Source organism: Equus caballus, chromosome 12, assembly GCF_041296265.1.
Source record: "Equus caballus isolate H_3958 breed thoroughbred chromosome 12, TB-T2T, whole genome shotgun sequence".
In the NCBI taxonomy this organism is placed as follows: domain Eukaryota; kingdom Metazoa; phylum Chordata; class Mammalia; order Perissodactyla; family Equidae; genus Equus; species Equus caballus.
Window position 1 is genome coordinate 44,999,210 of NC_091695.1, and position 20,699 is coordinate 45,019,908.

Consider the following 20,699-nt stretch of genomic DNA (forward strand, 5'->3'; position numbering starts at 1 on the left):
CCTTGACCCGAGTCCTCAAGGGCCCTTGTGTCCCTTCTCATCCCCACAGAGGCAAATGGCTCTCCGGAGGCGGGTAGCCTGAGCTGTCTGTTCAAAGGTTCATGGGACTAAAATGTGGGATACATGTAGGGTGGCGTCATCATCATCACCATTTGTCCTGTATCCTGGTCACTCCACGGTCCCCGATGACATCAACCAACCTAACACTCAGCTTGGCGGGGCGGGAGAGGCCTCTCTGCGTGGGCGGATGGGGGCTCTCCCGGGGCAATGGTGTTCTCCATTTAGCGTGATGGGGGCTCTCCAGCAGGGTTTGGGGGTCTTTCCGCTGTCCTTGCCCCGCCCTTGCACCCCATAACACAGGACTACTGCGCAGCCCTCCCGCCCGCGCTCGGAGCCCCTAAGGAACCGGGTGACGGACACTCCCGCCCCTCCAGACCGCAAGCGGGCGGGGCGCGGGGGGCGCGCAGGGCAGGAGGGGGGAGGCGGTAACTCAGCCGGTGACGCGGCCGCTGGCTCCCGGGACGCGCCGCATAAATAGCGGCGGGCGGCGGCGGCTGGGGGCGCTGACACGTCGAGGGAGCCCGGCCCTGCGCTTCCCGCCCGGCGTCCCCGAGGCCGCGCCACGCGGTGAGCGCCCTCGGCCGGCCAGACCCTGAGACCCGACCGACGCCCGGACCTGCCGGCACCTCGGGACCCGCTGACACCCCGGGACGCGCCGACACCCCGGGACCCGCCGACACCCACACCCGGGGACGCGCCGACCCTCCGAGACCCGCCGACTGCCCGGGACCGGCCGCCGCTCAAGGTACCGCGCGCCCTGGAGGGTGGGGGCAGCGGGAGGTGGCCCCGATTCTCTGGGTTCCCCTCTGCAGAGCGCCCGCCTGCGGGTGGACGTTCCCCGGGCGGCGCGCCGCCTCTGTCCCCTTGTCCCCTTAGCAGGGCGCCGGCCACGGGGGGCCTCGCAGACCGCTCGGTCCTCGTCACCCGTTCCTGGCCGCCCCTCGCGCCCTGCGGGTCCGAGCCTAAGCCCCGCGTGCGCCCCCGACGCCCTCCCTTGCAGATGCCCAGAGGCTGCGCCCTCCTGCTCGCCTCCCTGCTCCTCGCCGCGGCCCTTTCAGCCGCCCCGGGGCTCGGGTCACCGGTAAGTGCAGCGCGGGGACGAACGCCCCCAAGCCGTGTCCCCTCTCATCCGCCTCAGAACCAGACTCGGGAGGGTGGGCGCTTCGTACCAGGAGTGGAAACAAACAGGTCCTGCCCGCGCCGAGGGTGCGGGCGTGGAAGGCTGGGGCGGCGGGCCGGCCGGCTCCAAAAGGCCGCGCTGGGGGCGGGGTTCTGCCGAGACGCTCCCCGACCCTCCTGGCCTCGCGCCTCTCCCGGGGCATAAACAGCTCCCGGGAATAAGCCGGTAGATCTGGACGCTGCTGTGCTGGGGGTTAGCGCCTTCGGTCGGCTCGGCAGACAAAAGCCGTGTTATCACAGCTCCTCAGCATCCCTTCAAAGCAGTGGGTGCACTAGGAGTCTGTGGCTTATGGCTCTAAAGCGAATTATTTGGTGAAGCAAGTAATGCTATTTTCATGTCAGATATAGCTTATTTGGGGGCAAATCTGGGATTTCTTGCAGCTTCCAAAAGTACGTGCATTGTTCCTACTCTCCATTCTGCCTGGGAAGCCTGGTGCATTCACCTCATGCTCCCCTTGCTGGGCAGTGTGCACACCTGGCTGGCTGTGGGAACAAGGAGCTAAAGTGTATTTGTCATTGAAATTCTGTGACCACTTCACAGTGGGTCGTGGTGGGTTCTGCAAACGGAAGCTGCCTTTGGGGCTTCCTTGAGCCAGCGCAAGCGGTTCCAGGCAAGGTCCTGGCCCTCTGACTCCCTTGTCTCCCATTTAAGGTGAAGGAAAAGAGAGGCTGGACCCTGAACAGCGCTGGCTACCTTCTCGGTCCACGTAAGTGACGCGCCCGCGTGCCTCTCGGCGGGGAGCCTATGTGGGCTGGAGCCATTGGTGTTAATCCTGCTCTTTCCACGTGTAGCCAGTCATTCTTCTCATATGCTGATATCCCACTTTAGTCAGATAAAGGGAAACGGGGCGCATTTGAGACAGGACGGGTTTCTGGCAGGTTAACCATCAGTTAGTTAAAACATCTGCCACGTTCCTGGCTGGCGCCTGTTCCCAGTCCCTGAAAGGCATCCCAGACCTGTAGCCTCCTCCTCCTCTGCTGCCTTTACTCTGCTTCCTTCACTCGTAGCAGATGGGCTGGTGCCTGGGCCCCGCCCCACCTGGCCTGTCTGGAACCGTGACTCGGCCTCTGGCCTGTGCTGGGCAGACCCTTGGCCCCTCTCCTGCCTCCCCACCAGGCTCCCCCTTTTTGCCTCCATTCCTCAGGGCTGCCCCCAGCCCATCCCCAGAAGCTCTCCCGGGGTCAGCTGCAGCCTCGCCAGTCTCCACTACTCTGCCCTTTGACCCAGGCACCATTCCTTCCAGAAGCTTCTCTGTCCTCTGGTTCTCCTGCCCTGCACCTCAGTGGGATTCAGCCCCAGCCCTTGCTCAGGCTTCCCCAGGTTACAGTCCTTGAAGGCAAACATTGCTCGGGACTCTGTTCTGGGCCCTCCCTCTCCCAGGTCCTTCTGTGCCTCCCCAAGCGCTCCCTTCCACTCCTTAGTTTCGCGAAGCACTGGACATCCATGCGCCGAAGCCCGTCTCCGTCTTCTGTTTCCCCAAGCCCCAGATGGGAACTTCCAAGTGACCGAGGACAGCCAAAATAAGCTCACCCCAAACCAAATGTAGACCGCTCTCTCCTGCTCCAAACCTGTCCCCTGCCCTACAGGCTTCCCCAGCCCACGCCACCACAGGGGCCCCGCCGTGCTGTCAGCATCGCTGTGGCGTCAGCAGGTACAGAGCAGGACTAGAGCGTTACTGACTGCGGCGCCTGTGGGAGGAGGCGCATGGAGAGAAAGCAGCGGGGCAAAGTGACTAGTCAGCCTGCAGACCACTGGTTCGTGGGGTGGGGTCGGGTGACTTAAGTATGTGAAAGTGTCACTGGGTGTGATGGATCCTCGGGCAGGGGCGGTGGGCAGGGCTTCGACCTGACCCCACAGGAGAGACACGCCCTTGCCTTGGGTGCCGCAACTCGAGGAAATGCATCAGCTGCTCCCAGGCCCACCATTTCCAGAAGGGGCTGGCTCCCCAGGCTCCACGGCAGGCTGCCTCATTAGCATCTTCTCTGCTTGGAAAGCTCAAGTCGGGGCCAGATGCGGAATGGGAGGACACTTGCCAACGCGCACTAGTCCATCAGGGTTTCAGGCCGTCCTGTGCCTTGGCTCTGCTCCATGAATCTACCAGATAAAACTTTTAGACGGGGGGTAGGAGTGGGGTGGTGGTGGTGGGAGGGTGTGTATGTGCACGTGCGTGTGCATGTGCATATAACCCAAGTGTGTGTGGTTGGGCCTTTTGCCATCCTGTAGGTGGACTAATACTTGGTGTCTTGTCTTTAACTTGACATTGTCTGGACATGGTGAGAGTAACTTTATTACACTCATCAGGCAGAGAATCCAGTGACTGGAGAGTTGCTGGAGACTTTAGACACCCCTAGTTTGATGGCTGTGTCCGCAGACAAGCTCGCCAAGTGCAGAGCACAGAGGTTTGCTCAGTGCTGTGGAATTGCTAAGCAGGAGCAGGAGGCAGCGACGTGTACAGACAGGCTGTGCGACCCAGCCTGAAGGGGACACCCTGGGAGCCTCAAGCTGTGTGCGTGGACGCCTCCCCTTGTCCGCCCCATCTCTGCTTCCTGCATGTCTTCTGGCTGCAGGGGCACCTCCAGGTCTTCATCACCTTAAAGGAGGCGCTGGAGGGGAGGCCGCTCACTTCCCCTCCAATCTCTTCCCTGCTCGTGCCTCTCAAATTCGCAGGCATGGTTGGCTTTGGGACAGCCATCAACCTTAAAAGAACACCTCCCCCATTTACTTCCTGCCTCCTGCCGCTGGGAAAGGAGGCCAACAACATGTAGCTCCTCGTCTACCATCCCACCAGAGTAACTGGGAAGAGCGGTGCCCATTTAAAGCACCACGGGGAGCCCTCTGAGTGCAACCCCGAGTTCACACCCAGACTTTCTCCCACTGCAGACGGCTGTTGATCTGGTCACCTGGAGGGTCCTTGAGGGCCGTGCTTTGAGAAACACAGGCTGAGAGAGGACAAAAAGGGGCCACAGGCAGGTCCTTGGTCTCAGGTCAAAAGCAACGGCAGGCGCCCGCATGGGCTTCTCACCATAAATGGAGTGGCCTCGCCTGCATGAGGGATGGACTGGCTCAAAGGGGACACATTTCCCTGAACCCTTTGCCACCTTGAATTCTGTCACTCAGAAAGCACCTTGTCTCTGTGTGCTTCTGGCCCAAAAGAAAGGAGGAACTCTTCAGAAAAATATTTATCCATGTGACTTTGGAATATTGAAAATACACTCACCGAGAAGATTTTGAATCCTGAGTCAGGAAACAACTCTTTGTCGCTGTCAAGTTTCTGTCTCTGTCAAGCTGATCCATCAAGATCAGCTCTTTGTCCTCTTACTTTACAACCTAACAGGATGCCCTTGACATCTGCTGTCAGCGCAGACACTGCCAACATAAAGGTCGTGTCTGCAGCAGCTGCTGCTGAGGACAGTGGGAGCCTGACGACCGTCAAGGGCCCGTCGCGAGGACCCAGTTATTCATCGTCCCTCTAAATTCAGTGCTAAGAGCTCCGTCTCTGGAAGGAGGAATCATTTTTTTTGTCTCGCCTTACAGATGGCACAACCCACCAGGCTAAGTAGCCAAAGCCCTGAGCATCCTCCTCGCCCTTGTCTCCTGTCCTCACAAACGGCCCCAAATCCACCCCTCTCTTCATTCCAGCCCACTTGGTCCAGAGCCCTCATTCTTTCTTTCAGCGCGCGCACACACACACACACTCACACACACACACACACACACACACACACACACACACACACACACGACATGCTCAGAGTCACTCATCGTCCTTCCCCTCCCTCCTCCGACTCCTCCTCCCCCTCCTCTCTGTCTCTGTCTCTGTCTCCCATCTCCCACACAGCTGCCAGAGTGATCTTTGAAAACTGAAAATCTGATTACATCAGAACTTCAACTTCTTTGGTGGCCCCCTTGTTTTTGAGGACATAGGACCCCAGTCCCTGTTGTCGCCTGGGAGGCACCAAGCTCGGTCACCAGCACCTCTAGGACCCTCCTGGGCACTGCCCCCCCACCCGCTGCACCGGGCCTGTGCTCCCTGGGACCTGTCCGGCTCTGCTGGAGCCACATGCTTCCTCCTCTCCCCTGTGATGGGGGGGTGGGTTCCTCCTCTCTCTAGAGCCCCAGCACTGGCGTAAGAACGGAGCCTCGGCCCGGTCCAGAGTCTTACCTGAAGTTCCACGGAGAATGGCCCTCCCTCCTCCGTGGGTCTACACGGTGGCCTTGTTTTCACAGTCCAGTGTGTGTGCGTTTGGGTTAGAAGCAGCTGTGTGTCCTTTGGGAGAGTGGAGGGTACGATCACAGTAATGACATTCAGTGCTGTCCTCTCTGATTTGCAAACAGATGCCATCGACAACCACAGATCATTTCATGACAAGCACGGCCTCGCTGGCAAGAGGGAACTCCAGCCTGAAGACGAAGCGAGGCCAGGTGAGGGGGCTCTGAGTGCCTCCGCCTCTCCCTCCCAGGGTGGCGGGAGTGGGGCTCCTTCACTCTCGTTTCCCCCCACCCTGGGCACACAGGGTGACGCCCAGCTCTCCAGCTCTCCTTGGACGGTGATGTTATAAGATGGAGCGCGTTAGGGTGGGCTGTAAGCGTGGATCCTTTCTGGTTTCCAGGAAGCTATGACAGGCCGCTGCCCGAGAACAATGTTGTGCGCACGATAATCGAGTTTCTGAATTTCTTGCATCTCAAAGGTATGTGAAGTATACCTTTAAATTTCCACCTCTTAGAGCCCTGGGCACATAAAAGGCAGCAAGAAAGGGTTCTGCAGACTCCTACTGGGAAGCAACTATCATCCGCCTTCATACTTCGAGTCCCAGCTGTTGGCTGGGATGACAGGGCACGGGAACCGGAGCTGGTTACAGAGGGGCCCGGATTGCTGCCCGCCCCGACCCCGTCCCTGGAAAGGGTCATCAGGGCAACACTGTTAAGGACAGAGGGCCTCGGTTCGTTCCCTCTGCTGGAGGCGTGTGATGACATGGGACAACTGCTGGAGCTTCACGGCCACAGGCTCTCTGTGGGCCATCTTAAAACGGGTGTGGTGAGCAGGCTAAACGAACAGGAGCCGTTTCTCAGAGTGCGACTTTTCTTCCGGCAGCCTTCCTGCAGGCAGGCTGCGTTGCAGTCTAACGGTGCTCCACCCTGGTATCTAGTACTTCCGAGGATGTTGTGGCGCGGAGCCCCCCGCCCCCGGGGCCCATTTCGGCCCCAGCGCTCCCATCCCTCATTATCATATTCATTCAGCAGCGAGTCTGGCCTCAATCACGGTGACAGCAGGGCGAAGGCTGCCCCTGCGGAAGGCGCTCTGAGAGTCAGCCGCTGGGCTGGGCTGGGCACACACGGGCCGCGCTGCCGCTCCAGGAGCCACATCTGCCTGTCACTTCACAACCTTGCTGGGCATGTGGAAGAGTCCAGGCTCGTCTTCGGTTCTGTTTTGCCCGCTCTCTGGCTCCACTGCGTTGGTTAAAGGGCTTCCGGTGGGCCGGGGGAGGGGCAGACGCGGAGGGAGGAGACTTCAGGCCTGTGGCTCCTTCCAGAGCCGACCCCGGGCAGGGAGCGGGTGGGAGAAGGACGTGGAAACGACTGTGCACGTCAGAAATCTCAAAGCCAGGTCACCCAGTCCCCTGTCTGAGCCCCATGGAGCCTGCGGGGAGATCTCAGCCACCATCTGCGCTGACTTTCCCAGCAAGGGCAGGCCGGCTCTTCCAGGGTCTCCTTGGTTTTTAGTTTATTCTGTTATGTTTTGAATTTTGTAACGTGGAACTTCCTTCACTAGGAGATTACTTTTGTTACTCAAACAAGAATTATACTTCTTTTTGAAACCATCAATTTAAAAGCCTGACAGTTTCAAGGGATGCGAGTTAGTAAATCATTTAAAGGGGAGAAAAATGACCGGTGCCTAGTTTGGGATGGATCGGAGCCCCTCCAGGGAGCACGACCACAGTTGCTCTGTGGTGGGTGTTGCGAGCTGGGGTTCTCCCACGTGCGCCTTCGGGGCTTGCTGCCTAAGCGCTGTCCCTCCCTTTGCAGAGGCCGGGGCCCTGGAGCGCCTGCCCGATCTCCTGCCGGTAGCCTCCACGGAAGACACAGAGCAGGCCTGAGGACGCCCGCAGGCACCTGTGTGTGCGCTGTCATGGAAAGTCAAACTTTAAGATGCTGGCTGCTATGCCAGCTGCCGCAGGGTAAACCGCTCCGGTCTGCTCTGCTGGATGCTGTGCTGTTCTCATGTGAAGTTTTCGTCCTTTGGTAATTATTTGATTTTGAGTGGCAAAATAAAAAACAGCAACTGCTTTGGGTTGTCGTTTTCTTCCTTGAAGTCTTGTCACCACTGCCATCATGTGTTTTAAAAGATAAAGCTTCATTATAATCGTGTGTATAAGATAAAAGTTTTAAACCCAAATTCCACCATTGAGAGCCTTCTCCGAGACGCCTCCTCTTGTCACTGCATAGCAGGGAACATAAGTTATCTTAATGTTAGGCTGAGCCAAACATAATTACATCACGTGCTGCACAACGACGTTTTGCTCAATGACAGACCGCATATACGACAGCGGTCCCATAAGACAAGGACCACACAGCCTGGGTGTGCAGCAGGCTCTACCATCCAGGTTTGTGTAAGTCGCTCTAGGATGTTCACACAAGGACGAAATAGCCTAAGAATGCATTTCTCAGAACGTGTGCCCGTCGTTAAGTGGCGCTGACTGTATGAAAGTAAGTCTGTTACTGAGACAGACAAAAACTCAGCCCCTGCCTCCAGGAGCCGATTCTCAGGGAAAAAGTCTAAAGCAACCCCGAACATAATGGATGAGGGAATCGTTGGTGCCTGTGAAGATGATCAATGCTAAGGAGAAAGGAAGCAGCCGGCGGGTGGGGGCCGGGAGGGGGGCAGTGACACGGGCAGCCCTGAGATTCGTGTGGCGGGGTACAGAGCTAAGTACCATGAGGATCGTAGGTGCTTTATACTCAGGAGATGTGTGCTGAGTCAGTGCTGCGTGACAGGCAGCGTGTGGCAGCAGCACGGCTAATGGCGGAGCCTGGCTGGGTCTCTGAGCAGAGATACAAAGATCATCCCAGAAGATCCACAGAGGAGACAGGTGAGGAAGGAAGGCTTTCCGTGAAGTTCCATGACGACACTCGGCTTTGAGTTTCCAGCAGAGGAGATCTGAGGTGGAAGTGCGATGCATCTGTCCAAGATTTCTGTCCCAGTAGTAGCTCTCAGCCCTGGCTGCACATTAGCATCATCCGGGGGGCCCAGGTGGCCCCCACCCCACTGCAGCCAGAGTCTGGGGCACGTGTTTTTAATGCTCCCCCAGGTGCAGCCAAGCGTGAGAATTGCTGCCTGACAACCTGCTTCTGGGAAGCAGCTGGCTCTGGTGGGGACCCAAGCCCTGGCTCCCCTCCCTCGGCTCCCTCTGTGACCTTCACGGCTCTGAGGGGCCTGCTGCTTCCCTGTGGTTCCAGGACTCCGTCCCACTCTTCCCCCCTCTCTGTGCGCCACGCTCAGACACAGATGCCCAGTCCCAGCTCAGGGAGCAGTACCACCATCCCTATCCTCTGGACACTGGGCCCGCCCTCCCTGCTGCTGGCTGTCCTAATTTCTTCTGTCACGTTTCTTTAATTCCCTCGGACTTGGGCGGGCACCAGGATCCCTGGAGGCCTTGCCAGGCAAGAGTCCCCAGGCCCTCGGGATGGGGGTGGGAGGTGGGGGCCAGAATCTGCACTCCCAGCAAGTGCCCAGGGGTGCCGCTGCCACCGCTGCGGCTGGTCAGAGACCACAGCTCGCCTGTTCGTTCCAGCCCCACAGCCGGCAGCCTTCCTGCCGCATCTCCCCCTCCTCTCCCCCCCGCCCCGCCATCTGTGGACACCCCTGTCCCCAACCCCAGCCTGCCCTACCAGCCTCCTCACGCTCTGAGCTCCAGACCACCACCAACTGCAGCTCGCGGCCCAGCCTCGCTCACTTTAGGCCTTTGCACACGTCCCTCCCAGTGCTTGGTAAACTCCTACACATGCCACAGGATCCCGCTCTGGGGTTGCCTTCTCAAGGACGCCCTTCCTGCTGGGGCTGCAGGCATGCAGTGCTCCCCCAATCAGAACGCCTGTTACTCGAATTCTGTTGTGGATTTGTCCCTCCTCATTACACTGTAACTCCCTGCTTCGAAGGAACAGAGATAAGCCTGTGCAGATCTCTGGGTTTCTAGCACGGCCCCTGGCATGCAGTGGAGCCTATGACATGCGTTTCCTGAGCAGAGGTGCCGATGGCCGGGGTAGCCCAGCCTCGGCGCAGATGTGTGGGCCCTGGGCTGGCAGAGCGCACCTGTCTCACCCAGCCAGTCATTCACCTGCTTCTCCAAAGCTTCCCTTCCTTTCAGGAATAAACAGAGGGGGGAGGCGGTGGCAGCTGGAAGGGGAGGGAGGGGAACGAGGGACAGGGAGCAGTTGTGGTGCCATTTGCTGGCCAAAAAAGTGACAATTCTCGGAGGAATTCTATAGAAGATACTTGTTTACTTCCCAGAGAGAACACGGTTGACCTGGCTACAGCCATAGCAGATAAACCAGGTGCCAACAACGGCAGCATCTGCAAGGGAAGGAGTTCACCAGCCCCCCTGGGAGTGAAGGCTTTCCGACAGTCCTGCCAACAACCCAGCAGGCTGGTTGAGAGGAGGACGAGGAGAATCCACCTGGAGGGGGCGGCCGTCTCCACTCCACCAGTGAGCAGTCATGAAAGCTGATCAGCGTCAGAATCCTGCTGCTGCTTAGATCTCGGGCCGAGGATGGGGGAGGGGCCCCGTCGGCCCCCCAGTGTCTGCCCAGAGCGAGGCTGCTTGATGGCACTTGGCCCAGTAGGCAGGTGAGGGGGCAACCAGGCTGAGCAAGAGAGCCTGCTCCCAGGGACCGGGCAAGGAGGAGAGCAGGACGTTTAGGAAGAGAGGCATCGGGAAGCTGGGGAGGTCCGAGCGCAGGAGAGGGGTCTAAGAAAGACGGAAGGGTCACAGCTGACCACTTTCTAAGATGCAGCCCGTCGACTTCTGTTTCTAATGCACTGCAAAAAAAAAGATTCCAGTGGTCCATTTTAATGTGTGGGTTTACCCTATTGCACCATGATAAAAACTAAGAAGGCTCCAGAAAGCAGGAAGCTTGACAACCTGTGAGCCAACTTAAAGAAAGAAAGTTTGCTGCCGTCCACTTCCAGGAAGATGGAGCAGACAGACCTTTCTGTCGTCCTCTTGCTAAACACAGTGAGAACCCCTGGATGCTCCATATAAAGCAAACCTAAGGAGATTCTGAAAGGTCGAGAACCAGGCCAACCAGCTGGGGACCTCAGGACCAGAGGAATGACACAGTGGTGAGTTCCTGGGACTTTTTTCTTTTTGTCCTCTCTGCAAAGAGGCCAATTCCCTCCACATTAATAAACAGGTTTAACACAATTCCTATCAAGGCAGAGGATGAAAAGACAAGCTTAGGACTGGGAGAAAATATTTGCAATCTGCGTGTCCCATACAGGACAGTTAGCTAGAACATATAAAGACCTCCCCAAAATCAAGAGTAAAAAAAAGTCCAACTAAAAACGGGCAAAATGCACGAACAGGCATTTCACAGAAGAGGATAAACAGATGGAAAACACACACATGAAAAGAGGTTCACCGGCATTAGCCCCCAGGGGAATGCGAATTAAAACCACAATGAGACAGCACTAAACATCTATTAGAAGGGCTGAAACAAACAAAAAGTGACACCATCAAACGCTGGCAAGGCTGCAGACAAAGTGGATCACTCATACCTCGCTGGTGAGAATGTAAAACGAGGCAGCCAGTCTGGCAAACAGCTTGGCAGTTTCCTTAAAAATTAACCATGCAACTACCACGCCCTCCTGGGCGTTCATCCCAGACGAATTAAAACGTACCTTTAGCCAAGAACCTGCACACAGATGTGCAGCGCAGCTTTATTCATGATAGACGAAACAGGGAACGGTCCAGATGGCCTTCAGTCGGTGAGTGCTTAGACTGCGGCCATCCACACCCTGTACCTACGACTCAGCGATAGAAACCAACAGACTACCGCGACACACGACAACACGATGGATCTCCAGAGGATTCTTCTGAGTGAAGAAAATCCTAAAATCTTACAAACTGCATGACTCCATGTATATAGCAATCTTGAAATGATGAAAGTATAGAAATGGAGAACAGATTAGTGGCTGCCAAGGGTCAGGAACGGGTGGTAAAAGGAGGGAAATGGGTGTGACCTTAAAAAGATGACTTGAGGTATCCCTGAGGTGACAGGAAATGCTCTGCATCTTGACTGTGTCAATGTCAATATCCTGGCTGACACTGTACTAAAGTTTTGCAAGATGTTGCCGTTAGGGGAAACTGGATAATCAGGTACACAGCATCTCTCTGTATTATTACTTACAACTGCATGCGAATCTACAATTATCTCAAGATGAAAAGTTTAATTTTTTAAAAAGCTATTAAAAATATTTTTTAGGGCCCTCATATGTTCACTGGTGAATTCTACCAAACACTTAAGGAAAAATTTATTCCAATTCTCTACAATCTCTTCCAGAAGATAGAAGCAGAGGGAACACTTCCTAACTCATTCTATGAGACTGGCATTACCCTAACACCAAAATCAGACAAAGACATTACATGAAAACTACAGGCCAATATCTCTCATGAACACAGATGCAAAAATCCACAACAAAATATTAGCAAATTGAATCCAAGAATGTATAAAAACAACTATACACAATGATCAAGTAGGATTTATTCCGGGTATGCAAATTTGGTTCAACATCCAAAAAGCAAATAATGTAACCCATCACATCAACAGGCTAAAGAAGAAAAATCACATGATCATATCAGTAATTGCAAAAAAAGTATGTGACAAAATCCAACACCCATACATGATAAAAACCGTAAATAGAGGGGAGCTTCCTCAACTCGATAAAGAACATCTACCCAAAACCCTACAGCTAACATCATACTTAATGGCGAGAAACTGGAAATTTTCCTGCTAAGATCAGGAACAAGGCAAGGATGTCCCCTCTCACCACTCCCTTCAACATGGTACTGGAAGTTCTAACTAATGCAAGAAGACAAGGAAATAAAAGGCATACAGATTGGGAAGGCAGAAATAAAACTTTCTTTGTTCATAGACGACATGATCACCTACGTAAAAAATCTGAAAATCAACCAAAAAACTCCTGGAACTAAAAAGCAATTATAGCAAGGTTGCAGGATACAAGATTACTATACAAAAATCAATCACTTTTCTATGTACTAGCAATGAACAAGTGGAATCTGAAATTAAAACACAATACCATTTATGCTAGCACCCCAAAAAATGAAATACTTCAGTATAAATTTAGCAAAATATGTATAAGATCTATATGAGGGAAATGACAAATTCTGATGAATGAAATCAAAGAACTAAATAATTGGAGAGATATTCCATGTTCATGGATAGGAAGACAATATTTCAAGATGTCAGTTCTTCCCAACTTGAGCTATAGAATCAATGCAATCCCAATCAAAATCCCAGCAAGTTATTTTGTGAATATAGACAAACTGATTCTAAAGTTTCTATGGAGAGGCAAAAGACCCAGAACAGCCAACACAACAGTGAAGGAGAGGAACAAAGATGGAGGAGTGATGCTACCTGACTTCAGGACTTACTATAAGGCCACAGTAAACAAGACAGCGTGCTATCAGCAAAAGAACAGACAAATAGATCAATGGACTAGAACAGAGCGCCCAGAAATAGACCCCCATAACTATAGTCCACTGATCTTTGACAAAGGAGCAAAGACAATACAAGGGAGCAAAAATAGTCTTTTCAACAAATGGTGCTGGAACAACTAGACATCCGCATGCAAAAAGATGAATCTAAAGACAGACCTTATACTCTTCACAAAAATTAACTCGAAGTGGATCACAGACATAAATATAAAATGCAAAACTATAAAACTCCTAGAAGATAACATAGGAGAAAATCTAGATGACCTTGGGTATGGCAGTGACTTTTTAGATACAACACCAAAGTCATGATCCACAAAACAAACAATTGATGAGTTGTACTTCATTAAAATTAACAACTTCTGCTCTGCAAAAGCCCTGTCGAGAGAATGAGAAGACAAGCCACAGAATGGGAGAAAACACTTGCAAAAGACACATCTGATTCAGGGGCTGGCCTCGTGGTCGAGTGGTTAAGTTCGAATATCCTGCTATGGTGGCCCAGGGTTTCACCGGTTTGGATGCTGGGTGCGGACATGGCACCGCTCGTCAGGCCACGTTGAGGTGGCGTCCCACATGCCACAACTAGAAGGACCCACAGCTAGAACATATAGCTATGTACTGGGGGGATTTGGGGACAAAAAGCAGAAAGAAAAAAAAAAAAGAAGATTGGCAACAGTTGTTAGCTCAGGTGCCAATCTTTAAAAAAAAGAAAAGACACATCTGATAAAGGACTGTTATCCAAAATATACAAAGAACTCTTAAAACTCAACAATAAGAAAATGGACAACCAATTGAAAAATGGGCAAAAGACCTGGACGGTACCTCCTTAAAGAAAACACACAGATGGCAAGTAAGCACATGAAAAGATGCTCCATATCACATGTTATTAGGCAATTGCAAATTAAAACCACAGTGAGATACCGCTACACATATCCATCAGAATGGTCAAAATCCAGAACGCTGACAGCACCCAGCGCTCACCCCTGCCCCCTGCGCCCAGTGGCCTTTGTAAAGAGCTCCACCCGCAGAATGGGCTGCCCCTTCCCCTCCAGTTGTCCTTATCTTTTCTCCAAACTGCTGGTCTCTTCAATTTTCTAACTTCTCCCATCATTTTTATATTGGATCAAACTTCCACCTTTAATTCTCTAAACCAGTATTTTAACTTCATACAATAATTTCTGTTGTGGTTTTAAGCTGTACCCCCAGTGAAATTAGACCAACCCTGGCAGAATTTCAGGTATTCATGCAGGGTTTGTAGAGGGATAAAGAACCTCAGAGCCAAGACGAGGATGATGAGTAGGTTTCTGCAGATATTTTGCAGTCAATAGAAGCTCCTCTCTTAAGGGTGGTTCATCCGTTCCCATGTTTTCTGTATTGCGTACAAACTTGCGGCTAACTCACATGAAAGAAAATGTTCAGCGTGTGGCATAAGCAATACATACTTGGTCTCTGTCCCCGGTTCCTGACACCGAGCTCCTGAAAGCCTGTAATTTCCTGAGTGATGGGGGGATGGGAGCATCTTACACTGAGCCCCTAAATCCCTTGGAATTTCCTGGGTGATAGGAGCGTCCTTCGTTCCAGTGAGGTGACTCTGGGTGGGCTCCTGGGTAGTTCAGAATGGGGGCTGGTCAGCAGAAAGACCAAACCGTGATTAGAAGCTAGGAACCTTCAGCCCGGCCCCATCCTCAAGGGAGGGGAGAGGGCCGGAGACTGAGTTAATAATTGGTCACACCTCATGATGAGGCCTGCGTAAAAATTCCGAAACTAGGGCGTTTGGAGAGCTCCCGGGTGGGTGAACACATCTACGTGCTGGGAAGGTGGTGCACCCCAACCCCACGGGGACAGAAGCTCCTGCGCTCAGGGCCCTGCTGGACCTCGCCCTTTACCTCTGCATCTGCCTGTTCAACTGCACCCTGGATGATAAAGCAGTCATGGCAGGACAGGGCTTCCCCGAGTTCCGGGAGCTGTTAAAGGAGGCCATCTAACCCGAGGACGGGTCGAGGGAACTTCTGATTTGTAGCCAAGCCAGAGAGAAGTAGGGGTGACCTGGGACCCATTGCCTGCGCTTGGTGTCTGAGTTGGGGGCAGTCTTGTGGGGCTGAGCGCTCACACCTGTGTGACCTGACACTAACCGCCGGCAGTGTCAGAGCAGAAGTGCAGGCCACCCAGCTGGGGTCTGGAGAGTGGGAGAAGGGGCTGATGAGGGGAAGAAATGCCACACATTTGGTGTCGGAAGAGCTGTGAGTAGAGAAACAGTTTTCTGTGCCATTTTTTAAAAGACTTTTTTCTCAGATTCTTGAACATACAAGTTTTAAGCGAGGCTGCATTTCTGGAAAAACACAAACAGACAAAAAACCTCAATAGATAGTCTAACCTTAGTCACAAGAGCGCCCAAGAGACAGGGCAGAGAGACGCAGGCGGTTAAAGCGGCAGAGCCACGCCCTGATGAGGACGCACTATTTTCATCGTTGTTTTTATGCGGCTTTACAGTGGCAGTGGCTCTCTACCAGGAACAAAGAGTCGTGCCTCCTGTCTCTTCCGTCTCCTACGGAACAGCCGCGTCTGGGCCCCACAGGGCTGTGTACACGGCTGTGCCTCGGCGTGTGCTTCCCAGGGTGAATTTCCCCCCAGCTGCCGCGCCTCACTAAGCTCTCCCGGGAGAGGACCCCTGCGGGCTCCGGCCCCAGGATGCCCTGTCCCTGACTTCCAGGCTTCAGCTCGGGATACCTGGCCCCACACCCCGGAGGAGCCGGGGTTCCGGGAGGGGCCCGCTGAGGGCGTCTGCTCGTGTCCCCTGGGGTCCTCCGGGCCACAACCGCCTCCGACTCTGCAGGGGGCTCCACCTGGCTGCCTGGCCTTCCCAGGCCTCAGAAGAGGGCTGGAGGACACTGTTCCCTTCCCTCCCTCTGCCCTGCCCTGCGGCTCCTCGGCACTTAGAGCAGGCCTGGTGCCAATTGAGATGCGCTGTGAGTGCCAGATCCACACTGGATGTCAAAGACTTGGAAATACAAAGAAGGTGAACTATCTCAATCATTGTCACTTTTATTACTTGTTGAAATGATGGCGTTTCAGATATATGGGGTTAAATAAAAGATTATTAAAACTGATTTCGCCTGTTCCTTTTCACCACGTTAAATGTGGCTACTAGAAAGTTTTGAGTTACCCATGCGGCCGGCAGATATAGCTGTTGGCAGCGCTGCTGGGAGAAACACAGAAGGAAGGCGGCCCCAGAAGGGAGTCACAAGGCCCCCATCTCCTTGTGCCCTTCCAGCCCCCACAGGTGAAGTGGGCTCCTCCAGCAGCGCCCCTCCCTGCTCTGTCCTAGGGGTTGCTGGGCTGGCACACACGCAGGGCAAGGGCGGGGCACAGCTGCTGGAGAACTCCACTGTCTTACACCCTGTCTCTACCTCTGGCCTTCCACCCCAGAATCGGGATCCCAAGGTCACAAGGGCATTGCAACGGAGAAGAACTAGGTATTTCCTTTCCCCTCTTTGGTTCCCACTAGAATTAGCCGTTCCGAATACAGCTCTGCCAAACACCAGCTCCGTCCTCTGCCGTGCCGGGGCTGGGCCCCCAGCCACACTTCCTCACAGGGTGCTGGTCAGTGAGCTCCCCAAACATTCTAAGGGGCCAACGTGATCAGCGAACACAGAAACATGAATAACTTAACCACAGTTACTAAGTTCCTTACAACAGTGGAAGATGTTTAAAATTTTTATTCTTCTTTGCTTTCACAACAGAACCAAAACAGAGTCAACTTAACTAATCTTACCTGCTAGTTTCTGCAAACTAGTTATTTTAACCATATTTTACAAACAATATTATAACAATAATTATGGAGAAATTAATTGGATAATAGAGCTTTTCCACAATTCAAATAGAACTACATAAAAACCAGATAATTTTCAGTCCCACAACTCAAGACGCTACTGATGGAAGAATGGCCTGTGTGGCCTCCTCTGGCGTCCCGGGGGCCCTGGTAGAGCCTGATAACTCATGTGATTCTGGGGAAGCATCTACACTCAGAAACTCTTCAGGGTATTCAGCAGCTCTCTGGAGATTTTAAGCTGTATCCTAGCAGCCCATCTGGAGAATTCATTTCTAAGTAATTTGGGGGAAGATCATGGTTTTTTATGCAGAGAATCCTCTAGAGGAAAATCCCCGGGAGAGGGTGAAGTCAGTAGGGATGGGCTTTTGTTCTCTCCAGGCCTGCTTCGCCCTCCATTCCTCGGTGTGAGCTCAGACAATTCTCCGGGGTCACAGGAACCCGCAGTCTGCTCTGGTCCAGACGACCTGGCTACGCCACGCACTCCCTCAGAAAGGGGCGTTTTGATCGCCAAACCCCTCAGAGACCCTGAGTCACCCCCCGAGTCCCCTGAGGCAGAGGGAAAGCTTGCTCCTAAGGATGTCACTGCTGATGCAGACCGGGCCTCGTGTTCCTTAAAATAACCTTTCTAAACTATAGATTTCCTTCTGAACGCTGAGACAAGCTCTACACGCACTTGCGGTGACTCCCTCGGGCTCTACTCCATTTTCAAGCCCTTGGATTTAAACTCAGTGTGGAGGATCTGTGCCAAGCACCTCCCGAACTCCTCCAGGACCATCTGCTCGGCCAGGCACTCAGAACACTGCCCCTTCTCCGCCTCTTCCCCTTGAGCCAGCAGACAGGCGCACGTGGCCTCCACCACCTCCCAGGAGATGCACGAGGGAGCCCGCCTGTCGGAAACAGACCAGTCAAAGGCCCGGCCCACCGCCCCGCTGTTTTCTCTGCAAGGAGCATGCGGTCATGATACTGCCTGAACATGTCACCAGGTGCGTTGTCTTCCTAACAGTGGAAACGATTAACTGGGGCCATGTCAAGGATTGCTTTTAGAACACAATATAGAGGACAGGTAAAGCTGTCCGCTTCTTGACATCCCTCTCAGGGTAGATTCTTAAATTTTCTCATAATTAGATCCACCAGGCAACCCAGAGGAACCCGTGGGCCGGGCAGGGGTGGAGGGACCAGGAAGCTCAGATAAGACAAGTGCCTGCAGACCGCGGCACAGCCTGGGATGGAGCTCTGTGCGGGCGTCCCCACTAAGGGAAGCCCTGTGGGGTCGGTCGGCCCCTCCTCCCCACAGGGCACTGGAGCTGCAGAAAGCCAAATGGCCCTGAGGCCTCACCTCGCCGTCAATTCTTGGGGGCGCACGGTCAGGATGGCCTTGCCTCCTAATGCCCCTTGGAGCCCTGAGCAAGGGCCTCAAAGACAGTTGTTCTCCAACACACAGGACTAGCCACTTTCCCCTCTGAGCTCAGGGGCAATGGTGACTTAGCCAGACAGTTGCCTGGCTTTATAAAGTGGGAAAACTTTATAAAGTATTAAAAAGCACTGAATTACGAAAATAGAGATGGACGTTGGGATTGGTTAAAATCTCTCTATAAAGACAATATGCAATGACTTGTTGAAGATGAAAGAACATGGCTGCCCTCAGGTCACGAAGAGTCGTAACATTTTGAGGTCAGCCTCCAGTGTACGGAGCCCCGCTCCCATTCCATCGGACACACAACGTCCCAACGTAAGGGGACAGATAACATTTTCACACATAACTTCCCAGAAGGTGCAGCCACGTTTGGTAAATTTTTACTGATAAAGACCTCTGCAGGTCCCAATGATGAGTGTTTCTCATGTCTCTCTAAGCAAACAAGCATAAACTTGGATTTTCAAAATGATATTAATTAACTAATGACATCTGGTACTTTATCATGACATGACCCGTCATGAGGAACTCAAAGACATTTTTAAATATGAATGAATCTAGTCCAATAATAGTATAATCGTTACTCAACTTTTGAGACCTACTAGGATTATAATTTGGCCTCAAAATAATGAAATGGGAAAACATCCAACTAATGTGAATCCGTTCTCTCTTTAGGAAGGAGTAGAGTGTGTGAGCCCATCTCTTTGCTGTCACTTCACAGGCATTTGCCGTCTGGAGACCACATTGTCTGAGGTCAGCGGCCTGTGGGTGATCCCTGCAGGGCCTTCTGCTCTTGTACAAAACAGGGGTAACTCAGCCCGTGAGGCCCAAAGGGCTGAGCTAAGAGGACAAATAGGACAAAGCGTGCTCGGCAGGGGGGCCTCTGAGGAAACAGGTGTGAGGTAGGGCTGGTCCAGAAGAGGAGGCGGGCGTCCCCCTCCCCATCCCTCGTGCCCCCGCTGCGGACACACAGGCTTCCCTTCTGGCGTATACAGGGTTTTAACTCTCCTCTCAAATTAACCTCAATTTGCCCCACTATGAGGGTTAGTGCAGAGTACCTACCTATCTTTTCTGAATTTTGGTAGTCCTGAAAATTTACTTGGTGACCAATGATGGCTGCCTTCAACGCCTCCAATTTCCACGTAGTTGGGCATGTTCATTAGTGTCTTTCGTTCTGGGCTTTCTTCATAATTTTTGCAACCAATGCATTTGCAAATAGAAGAGCACATAATTTTGGCCTGGTAATATAAAATGCCTCAATAAAATTACATTGCCCTACAATTCACCAAAAACCAACAAATTCTATTCGGGCCTTAAAGAGCTCTTTGTTTATATTCGTGTGTATATGTGATCTGCAATTTTCATACCCCCCAAAAAGGGCAGAAACGCAGAGGAGGAAATGACCGTGATGTGAAGAGAGCGATGTGCATTTCCGCACGTGTCACTGCTGTGGGGACACAGTGTGCTGCTGACAAGGAAGGTGGGGAGTGGGCTGCGGAAGGCTGGTGGGCGAGCGTGGCTGGGAGTCCCAGGCAAAGGGAGGGCGCGCTGTCCCTTGTCCGCTGGGAACCCAGCGAAGCGCCTCCGGGGACCCCTGTCGGAGGGAAGCTGCTCTAGCGGCTGGGCTGTAAGGTCCAGCTCTGTAAGCAAGTCCAGCGCCTCTCTTGCAGCAGCCGGGGCGATACGCGAGCGCTGCTGGTGCAGGGAAGGTGCAGGTGGGCAGAACCGGAAACCCACCGGGCGCAGGCCTGTGCCGGGCGTGCTAAGGGAGCCCTTCCTGCTTCCTTGTGGGTGGACTTTGTTTTTGTCACACGGCAGCGTGATGCTCAGGCGCCAGGGGTGCGGGGGTCCCAGGTGTGCCCGGCAAGCCTGGGTCCAACCCCTTGCTCGTGCTGGTCCTGGGGCAGTCTGAAAGCTGGCCCAGCCAGCCACTCTGGTTTTCGGCTTGTCGTTTCAGCCCCTGGGGATTTCCCTCTGTTCTTTTCAGCTCAGAGACGCATCTCAAAGGGGATCTGCTGTGTTTTATTCTGCAGCTCTGGGTGTTTCAAGCAGAAGGTTTTTCAGGATTTCTGGTCTACTCCAATGCCAGACATTACAGTGCAGACATGTCTGCACGTCACGTGGGCCGTTGTCTGGCAGAGCTGGGCCTCTGGAGAGGGGCTGACTCACTGTCTCATGGCGGCCAGGGAGGGCACTGTGCAAGGCAGAGAGGGGCCCATGAGGACATTTGAAAATGGGTCCACTGGGGTGACGTCACTCACTTTTTGAATTCTGTATCTCTGCAATGTTTTTGACTGTATTTTCAAAATCCTAGCTGGGGGACTGCTGGGTCTTTCAATGTGTGTCTCCAGAACCACGAGGACTTTTCTAAAGCCTGACCTTCTACGACAACCTTTTAAAAATCAAACCCACAGGTACCCCCAAGGCCTCAAGCAAATCAAAGGAGAGCCTTTTAAGGGTGTTTCCTGGCTGCTTCACTGACAGGGCCTG

General features: G+C 53.4%; 2 protein-coding genes across 2 annotated transcripts in view; one reads left to right on the forward strand and one right to left on the reverse strand.

Annotated features, from left to right (window-relative positions):
• The first annotated feature begins 511 nt into the window (after positions 1-511).
• GAL (galanin and GMAP prepropeptide) lies at positions 512-7,524 on the forward strand. Its single transcript, XM_023654610.2, has 6 exons — positions 512-805; positions 1,061-1,141; positions 1,892-1,946; positions 5,576-5,662; positions 5,851-5,928; positions 7,265-7,524. The coding sequence occupies exons 2-6, from the start codon at positions 1,061-1,063 to the stop codon at positions 7,333-7,335; spliced, it is 372 nt and encodes a 123-aa protein (XP_023510378.1). The 5' UTR covers positions 512-805; the 3' UTR covers positions 7,336-7,524.
• A 9,132-nt stretch (positions 7,525-16,656) lies between these two features.
• Positions 16,657-20,699, reverse strand: part of TESMIN (testis expressed metallothionein like protein) — a 38,726-nt gene continuing 34,683 nt past the window's right edge. The window contains exons 8-9 of the mRNA XM_070230238.1: positions 19,272-19,447; positions 16,657-17,685 (exon numbers count right to left, since the gene is read on the reverse strand). Coding sequence (XP_070086339.1) covers positions 17,493-17,685; positions 19,272-19,447 — 369 coding nt within the window. The 3' untranslated portion in view covers positions 16,657-17,492. The remainder of the gene's footprint in view (positions 17,686-19,271; positions 19,448-20,699) is intronic.